We start from the raw sequence: 10,051 nt of genomic DNA, 5'->3' as shown, positions 1-10,051 counted from the left end.
TATAAAATGTAAGAAAAAAAAATAGCAGGATGCGTTTCAAATTTATATTCGTAATTTACTAAATTTTCAGATTAAAAAAGTGACAATAAAAATTAAAAACTAGATGAATTACATACTTGTCCAACCAAGCTCCTAAATCTCCCTATAAATTGCACATAAATTCGCAAGAAGCGTATACAATAAGCATTTCCCATATTGGTATTTGGTACACACTACTCTTCCTAAAAGCTTGAACTGGTCTAATGCAAAAAACCTGTTGCAGGGGGTTTCGAAAGCATTTGGAATTAGAGCTTTTAATACGGATTAATAAATTACAGGTAAGCCAAACTGGCTCAAACTTCTGACAAATGATGTTGATATGCACAAAAAGGCTTGACAACCCAATTCATCAGTCTTCTTCTTCTTTTTTACAAACATGAACTGGAAAAATTAGTAAGCTTGCCATGGAAACTGTTCATTTACCAATCTAATGACGATGTCTGGGAAATCCGACACTCTGGAACTCTCTTTTGTAGCATGGATGTCCCTTTGAAGGTCACCATTTGGTAGCAAACCCTTCTATAGTTGATGAGCTGCAGCACAAGGCAAACAAAGCGACCATGTCAGACAAGTAAAAATGTGGCTTGAGCCCATGACAATCACTTGTTTCAATATGTCGTAGAAGTTAACCTGGTCTGGTCTAATTTTTGTAAAACCAAATTTATCAGTCCATATGGATTCTGCTTCTTCGGCAGCGGGGAGTACAATGCTTCTCACATTCAAGAATCCTAGCAGCTTTTCAATACATGAGAACAATAACTGGAAGTAGCCCTGTAAAATTAGGCAAATTGAGTTCTATGAAATCAATACCGTCCCATATTGATTATACAAGGTACTAGTTAACTAAGTTGGTTCCAAGATAAGCAGGAAGGTACAAAATAGTACATTCTCCAATAACAATGATAAAATCAGGAAAATAAAATATATATTTAGCTCAATTAAAAATCTTACCTTGCCGTGGTTACTATTACTAGTAGCAACTAAAGGGAGTTCAGCAATTTCTTGTCCAAAAACTCTAAGAAGTCCCGCTGAGACGACAGTAGAGCTGCAAAAGTACAAAGATGAGATACTTATAATAAAACTGTGGCCAGATGTTCAACATATGAGACAGTAGATACTAGACAAGTTCTTACTTGACCATTAGTATTGCACAATACATCCCTCCAAATTCTTGACCCCTAACATTCCTCCTGAGAGACACAAATTTTAGAAAGCATGAAAATGTGCCAAAACTTGGAAGAAAGTCAGGAGAAAAGGAAAGAGATCTTTAGCTAACCCATAGACCATGGCTGGAATAAGGTCACGTCCAGATTGGAAATCAATTATAGGATCAAAGCATTCCTGAAAAATTGAAATAAAATATCAGCCAAATATTGCCATGATTTCAACTTCTATTGGACCAAGCAATGAGATACTCTTTCCCCGTACAAATTAATTATCACAAGTAAGCCTTAGTCCAGCAGAGCAAAAATAAATTTCCTATCCTTTGGAAAAGAAAGGGCATACTATATTTCTCAAGTTAAAGTGTCAAAAACAAAACAAAACAGAGAGAGAAGAAATATAACAAGTATTTTAGGATGATCATAAACCTGAGACAATTAATAATAATGAGTACACTACTTACATGGAATATAGAAACAGCCTTCGAAAGCAATACCCTGGATTCAGAAGAAGCAATTTTGCCACTAATAAGTCTCCATCTCACATCAAATCCATTTGTAATATCCAAACCTTTCTCTATGTGCTTCTTCTTCATAGCATCCGAAATAGAGTCTGGGAGCTTCTCAGGTCCAGTAACTAGTAACTTCTGCAGAGTAGAATGTATCCTGCTGCAATCCATGCAACAAAACCACTGCCCCTTAGGCAATTCCTGTTGAACCACTACCAGCAATTAACACTTAATAACAGAATTAAAGTACATATAGTTAGTTCAACAAATTAAAGTACATAAATAATTATCCACGATCTTACCTTTAAATTTGCCATTTTATGTTTCTTTAAACAGCCAACATGATATTCCTTCTCACACTGAAATATAAAAGAAAAATTAAGTGCACCATTTATTCATACACATGCAAGAATAACATCAAGTAAATCAAAATATATATTTGATATGCAAGAACCATTTAGAAAATACCTGATCACAAAGTATAATAGTACGTGGACCAAATCCAGATTTGCTAAAATCATAGCCTCTGCAGACAAAATAAATAACTTAGAGAGGAAAACAATGTTTGAATTTTTCAAAGAACTACACAAGAAGATAGATATGAAAAAAAATAAAGAGAACAATCAGTCCTGCAGAAAAACTACCTGCATAATACGCATCCACTTAGTTCGGCTTCTATGTTTTTAACTATACGAATGCATCTTTGGGTTATCTCTTCTATAGGATCGATTCCATAGACCCTCCCAGCCGCAAGAGCGTTCTCATTATGTTCTACAAATTTCTCTCTTTCAAACATATTCTGGCAATATTGACAATACCAGTCACCACGAGGTATAGCAGGTAGAGAAGCACATTCTGCACAAGACAATGACTTCACACATCAAAACTAAATCATAATAATCATTAGTTGTATAATTAATTATAAGAAGTAAGATTGCCTTTCTGAGATCATATATACAATCTACATTACATTACCCTGAACTTTTTTCATTTTCTCAGAACCTTTGTTAGATAGATTTTTCACCTACAGTTTTTTTTGTTCTCTCTCTTCGTCTCCTTTTTTCTTTTTCTTCTTTGATTATTTTTTTTTTAAAAAAAAAATTCATAGAATTAATGTACTAAATTTATACAGCCCGTTAACTTTTCATATTACAAAAGCAGTTAAGAAGTTCAGCATAAGGAAAAACTAAAACACCAAAATGCAAAAAAAAAAAGCAAAACATTACTATCATAATCCCAAAGATACAGAGTTTTACCTTTGTGGAAGGCCCTTGGGCATCCATCACAAAGTACAAGATTCCCACCATCTGCACAAATGATGCACAAGTCATCATTGTCCTTGGCAGAATATTTGCGGCCTCTAGACAAAGATACCGCCAATTCGTGGAGAGATACGCCATTCGATGTGTAAATATATGCATAACTGCCAGAGGACAAAAAAATGAATAATAAATCAAATTTGAGCTCATCTAGCTGCTATTTTTCAAAAATACATTTATATATTATTTTCATGTTTTGTTATAAGCACAATCTAAGTGTCAAGAATTGTTCTGAATACTTCCTTTTGCTCTAGATGATTGTCCTAAATTTTAAAAAAATATTTCTTAGCAATCAAACAGAACAAAGATAAAGAAATATATGATACATCTAAGGGGCAAGAATAAACTTACGGTTTTCTTCTTGAAGCCCAACCTGCATGAGCTTCAAACTGTGAAGGACTGACCTGCGAAATCGATGAATGCAACATCAGAATCTGAAATAAAAGGACTTGAGATCTGTGAAACTTCAGAGATGTAGAATGATACCACAGAGTTGCAGCATCGACAAAAAATTCCAAAGCCCTTCTTATAACCCACAAGCAATTTCTGTTAACAAAATGCACCATTTACTTTTCCATAACATACAATACAGAATTTACGCATATTAAATCAGAACTTGAACAACCTGTCCACGTGCATAATAAGCTACTTCACTTCCATCAGGCAGTCCACCATTCTCGAAAACCAATTTATGTAGCCGTTGATCTCTTTGGAAAATATGCACCCAAACACGATGGATACAAATTTTAATCATCACAAATAGAAAGTAATTATTTCAGTAAAAAATAAATTTCGCCAATATAAAAATAAATACTTGAGTGAAAAAAAAAATTACTGACTTTGTTGTGATCTTCCAATGAATTTTTTTTGGTGAAGAGACACTAGCTGAGGTAATTTTTTGGGACTTTGAACTTGAAAGTAAAACTGATTTCGATGACCTAAACACAGATCAAAAATAAATATATAAACAAGATATGCAACGTTCATCACCTTTAAAATTCTATCAGGCCAATTTACAAGGTCGTGCCACAATATATGAGGACTTCAATTAATTTAATAGAAAACATGAAAATTTCTTACTACATTACACTAAACAAAATAAACTAACAAGAAAGAGTAGACACCAACTTTGCTGTCGTCTTCCACTGACGCTTATATGGCGGAGACATACGCAATGGAGAAGCACTTTTAGAGGCTTTTGGCATTAACAGTGGGGTTGATAACCTGCAGTTTATATGAAATATATAAGAAACAAATGTGCATATAGCATATTACATCAAATGTAAACCAGGCAGAAGAGTTTACAGTTACACAAGCAAAAATTAAGAGTATATTTTCCTTTTCAACATTCCAAAAATTCAATAGGAGCATAATATAAATAATGTTCCATTTTCCACCCTGAATTTTCAATTTAAAGAGTCCGTTGCACTGAACATTGTTATTGTTACTATGTTGGCCTTTCCTTTACATATTTGATGAAAATCATCACAACTTTGAGGGCTATAGTTGCATTTGATGATATCAATATTTTTTTAAGTTGAACATTTTAATGTTATTTTATATGAGTATAGTATAATTTCACTTTGACACAATAACATAAAACAATTTAGACAAATTTCTTAGAACAAGTTTTTTTTTTTCTTTTTGCTGAATTATGAACAATTTTATTTATTATTTAATTTTATTTATTGTAAAATACACTTTCTCTTACATTTGTTGGTTTACTAACTTACCCAATACATTAATGTGAATATTAATAAAACAAAAATAATAATTACTATTATGTTCTACAGAAAATAAATAAAGAGCTGAACATTGTACAATAAGTTACCTTTCACAATTGTACATAAATTGAAAATCTCGTGATAATTATATTATTCTAGATAATTGAAAGTGATGTATAATTTAACTAATTCCCAGCAAAAATATACATATATATTAATATATAAATACACACATGAGGTAAATTTGTTTGATTCGTTTACAAAACCAAAAATATCCACACCAATACAAAAATAATAAATATTAGGAATTATATGATTTACACCATAATTTGAGTATAATTAAAATTAATTTTATCGAAATAAATAAATGAATAAAAAAATAAGCTGCTCCAAAAGAAAACTTAGAAAAGCGTAAACCCGATCAATCAAAAGATATGAGAGAGAGAGACACCAAAATAGCATGAGAGATACCTACTTTCTTGTTAGCTTCCAAGCTCTTCTATCTTGAGAAGAGACAAATTCTGGAGGAGTTATGGGGGACTCGGAAACTGGAGCTGGCACAGGAGATCTGAAACAAGGAAATTCGAAGCATACTATAAATGGCAACAGAGTACTGGCCAAACATACGGACTGAAAACAGAGGAAATGAACGCGATAAAGTTACATCCGTACGGACACAATCTTATTAAAGCCAAGCTTCGGGTCATTTTCGTTTGTGCTTGACATAATATTTGATTACAGTAAACGGCTCAAGTTGACGCTCATATGAACCATATCCCAAGACAATGCCAGATTTACGTGTTGGTTTAATATAAGAAGTTTCTAAGCCGAAAAGCTCTAAGACTTGCAAGGAAATATAATTTTGCAATCAACAAGTTCCTTGCATTTATTTACATCATATGGTTTCTAAATTATAACTGAATTAGGCCAGTTTCAAATATGCCATACCTTATTCTTTTACCAAGTGACTCAGTTGGGCTGCTGCATTGTGGATTTTTTAAATCATTGCATGAATTGCAGAGAGATTCGTCTTTTGCAGCACATGATGGAGGGTAAGACACTATAATAAACCATAGAAAAGTCAGCAGCAAACCAAATATATATTATAATTAATATGTATTAACTGCTCTGTTTGCATGCAGGACACTGTCATTCATCAAAAAACAAAAAGACAAGCATAACACTAACCTCTGCATTTTTCACAAGTGAAGTACTTTTCTTCAGGTGAAGAGCTTATGAAACTCTGAACTGTTGCCTCCAATGTATGTAGAGGTGCCCCCCTGCATGCTTTCAACAGATCAAGGAGGCTCCTCCCATTTTCGAGACAGATATACTGTGCAGCTCGTCTGTACTGTCTACAGGCGTGAATCTCAAACTGGGATGGCGGAATTACCTAACATTAAAAACAAAAAGGAGAGAAACCAATGATTAAGCCCCCTTAGTCATTTGCGAAACCACAACCACTTAATATGCGAGTAAAAAATTAGATTAACAAGCAATTCTCACTCTGCATCCTTTGCATAAGGTACATGAACACAATATCCCACCATCATTGATTATGCCTCTAAGACCAGATGCCTGAAATAAATAGTAATACCACTAAGTTATTCTGAAGCAGAAAATGAAAAACATTGAATTGGGTATCAAAAATGAACCTTCTTTCCACCCATGTAAACCACAGGGACCCCATCAACCAAACCAGTATCAAAAAGTTCCTTAACCGTGGTAGGCTTCTTGTTAAGCGCAATCTTCTTCGACATCTTTAATTCTAACTTATTCATCGTACTAGCTGATGTGCTAACTCCCGCCGATGAATCTTCCCCATTTAAAGTCAACATCAATTCATTTCCCACAGCCTCACGTTCATTCACTAAAGTCTTTACCTCTATTGTTTCAAACTTTGGTTTGAATGCCGAGCGAGTAAACCGCCGTAATGCCTCTTGCGCCAAATTCTTCTCAACCATTAGTACTGGAACCTCCACAGCACCACCTTCCAAGGGGAAGGGGGCTACCAGAGAGGAATGAAGCTCACTCGTCGACTCATGCTTAACCGGACGAATTGCCGAACTACCAATAGTATCATCTTCCACTAAAACTTCAACCAACTCACTTTGTATACACGCATCAGCACTAGGAGGTGGCTTAAGCCGCTCAACATGCTCATCTACACGCGCATTGTTGTTCCGAGACTTCCTAGCTCGGGTATACACAATTACGCCATTCACAATACAGCCTTTAAATCTCTTATTGCTAAAATTCTCAGAACCTTCCACACCAGAACTCGTCTGTGACTCAGACACAGAAGCAGATGAAGCCCGAGTCCCACCAAGTAGCGATTCGGCGAGCTCAGACTTGGCTTCCAATACACGAGCCAATTCTCTCTTCATGCCTGTTCAATCAGAAACTTCTCCACAGCCTCACAAAATTCACCTCCAAATCTGTACCAAAGAAAATAAAATCAGAAATTCAACAAAACTGTACCATGAAAAAACAAAGAAAAAGTCTAGGAGAGGAGGTTTAATTAGGGGAAAAGTAAGTACCAGACGAGCGCCATGGGAGTGATATTGGATCAGATGGTCTGGAAAAGAAATGGGGCAAAGGATGGATCGGGTCGGAGAAGATTAGGATTTTGGGAGGGATTTAACATTGGAGGGTGTAGATTTGGATTGGATTTGGTTGCAGAGAAGAACTGAACTGAACTGAAAAGAAAAGGAGTAAAGGGCCGTCGTAATCGGATTACTCTTACAAGAAGGGGCAAATGGCACAATCCGTAAATAAGCTATACAGCTTGAAAATGCGTCAGATGATATTTACCAAAAATACTCTACTACCCCTTTGCTTTTCACAATTTTGTAAAAATAGCATTTATAATAAATATTATTGGGAAAATAATTTTATAAAAAATTTTAGTAGCAAAATAAATTTATATGATTGTAAATGATCATAAATTACCTTGTGCAACTATAAATAATTATTTGGTCGCAAAACGATTATAAATTTACATTGTATAACTTTCATGATCGTATAGAGTAAATTAAGTGAGATTATTTTTACTTTATTTTTCACGCTTAGTCGAACTTGTTAGACTTTTTATTTGGGCTTACATTAACTTTTATTGGTTTTATTAAAACTTGGGTTGATTGGATAGTTCTTTGCTGTGTTAGCCCATGTTGTTGGTGATCAATTGTTAATGAGCTTAGCATCTGTGTGTAAAGTCTAGGTGAAGCAGAAGTGTGGGCTTTTCCAGTTGACTGAAGCCTTTGATGAGCAGGCCCAGCCCAACTAGGGTTTTGTAGCTAAGTCCCTTCCCTAACTCTATAAATACATATTGTCTCATCACAATTGTATACTTTTTGATAATCAGATAAATAAACTGCTTCTGATTTAGAGATCTAGGGAGGAAGACTTAGTTGATAGTATTGCACTATCGAATTGAAGTAATTGCTGTGGATCGAATTGAGATAATTGCTATGGATCAATCAGGTATGCATACCTAATTATTATATATTATTATTGTGTTCTATGTTATATACAAATTAATCTTGGGGTTAATTGTTAATTTATCTAACATGTGGTATCAGATTGCCAATTGTATATGATTTAGAACCTATAATTTGTATAACCATTAATATGTATATGTTAATTTTCTTCAATTACATATTAATTTCGTTATTATTTTATGTTGAATTTTTTGTTTTTCAATCTTAAAAGTTTAGGGGTTTTATGTTGGGTTTTATGCCCTAAATAAAACTCATTTCAATATAATCAGATTTACTTATTAATATAGATCAAAAATAACATTTAATGTTGCATGGTTCACATGATTTATTTCATGATTATATGTACATAATGTATAGATTCATCTGAAACCCTTTTCACATACTTGATCCTGTTTATTGTGCCGTCAACACATTGGAAAGTAAACATGACTATGTGAATAAAGTTTCCTAGATTTATCAGACACAGGGTTTTTTTAGATATGATAATCTACAACAAGAGTTTACTTGTATTTGGAGAAATACTATGTTCTTTCCAGAACATTGGTTAAAGTAAAGCTCAGGTTGGATGCATGGAGTATGCATCGGAAGGGACCGATATTGAACTTTGACTTAGATTTATTAAACTTACAGTAAAATCTATTCAAGTCAATATCGCCTAGTTGATCCTAGATCAAATGATCTTAATCCTGTTATGATTAGGCTCAATCTTGAAAGGCTATTCGTGTTCTTTGAATTGTTAGTTAAGCCTACTTTTAGGTCAGGGTGATACGTACTTTTTGGGAACACGGTAGTGCAATTGAGTGGGGGCGCTAGCATAAACATGGAATCTATAGCTTCTATCTGGCAAATAGTAAGCAAAGGATGATCTCCTTCGAGCTTGACCAAACGAAAATAAATGGTGGAGATCTCATTTCACATAAGCTGAAATATCATTTATTCGGGGTCAAGTGTTTTAAGGATAAAATACATAGTAGGGTGTTACGGTAATTTAATCCCTTTACTGTGTAGATCATTCATATAGAGGATAATTGATCACATTAGGATTATAACAATGGATAACTAATGATGTGTCTATATGGTGGAACATATAGAGCATTCTATATACTGATAGTGCAATTCTAAGTTCTATGCGTGGATTCAACGAAGAATTAATAAGTTAGTGAATTTTAGTGCTAAATTCTTGATCTACTTATTGGAAGCTCGGTTATATAGACCCATGGTCCCCCCCACTAGTTGAGATAATATTGCTTATAAGACTCATGTAATTGGTTTTGATTAATCAATTATAATTCACAAATTAGACTATGTCTATTTGTGAATTTTTCACTAAGTAAGGGCGAAATTGTAAAGAAAGAGTTTATAGGGGCATATTTGTTAATTATGATACTTTGTATGGTTCAATTAATAAATATGATAAATGACAATATTATTTAATAATTATTTATAGTTATTAAATAGTTAGAATTGGCATTTAAATGGTTGAATTAGGAAATTGGCATTTTTGAGAAAATCAGATACAAAAGGTGTTAAAATTGCAAAATTGCAAAAGCAAGGCCCAATCCACTAAGTGTATGGCCGGCCACCTATTGTGTGTATTTTAAGTTGATTTTTTCATTATTTTAATGCCATATAATTCAAATCTAACCCTAGTGGAATGCTATAAATAGATAGTGAAGGCTTCAGGAAAAACACACTTTTCTTCAGACTTTCTGATTCAGAAAACCTGAGCCTTCTCTCTCCCTATCTTTGGCTGACCCTTCTCTTTCTCCTTCCCTCTTCAATTTCGAAATCCTTAGTGAT

The 10,051-nt window shown here is 33.8% G+C and overlaps 1 protein-coding gene across 1 annotated transcript; it reads right to left on the bottom strand.

Moving 5' to 3' along the window:
* Positions 1–30: 30 nt before the first annotated feature.
* On the bottom strand, positions 31–7,572 carry LOC115709306 (uncharacterized). Its single transcript, XM_030637381.2, has 21 exons — positions 7,292–7,572; positions 6,407–7,189; positions 6,258–6,329; positions 5,940–6,144; positions 5,700–5,811; positions 5,227–5,319; positions 4,156–4,251; positions 3,867–3,965; positions 3,653–3,734; positions 3,514–3,573; positions 3,379–3,431; positions 2,965–3,131; positions 2,353–2,563; positions 2,177–2,234; positions 2,011–2,067; positions 1,664–1,909; positions 1,316–1,380; positions 1,173–1,229; positions 991–1,084; positions 670–810; positions 31–572 (listed from the first exon to the last, which is right to left on the bottom strand). The coding sequence occupies exons 2-21, from the start codon at positions 7,136–7,138 to the stop codon at positions 459–461; spliced, it is 2,814 nt and encodes a 937-aa protein (XP_030493241.2). The 5' UTR covers positions 7,139–7,189; positions 7,292–7,572; the 3' UTR covers positions 31–458.
* Positions 7,573–10,051: the final 2,479 nt, after the last annotated feature.

This window comes from Cannabis sativa, chromosome 3 (assembly GCF_029168945.1).
Source record: "Cannabis sativa cultivar Pink pepper isolate KNU-18-1 chromosome 3, ASM2916894v1, whole genome shotgun sequence".
Taxonomy (NCBI): Eukaryota; Viridiplantae; Streptophyta; class Magnoliopsida; order Rosales; family Cannabaceae; genus Cannabis; species Cannabis sativa.
The sequence above is the reverse complement of the archived record's forward strand: the minus strand, read 5'-3'. Positions and strand labels throughout refer to the sequence as shown.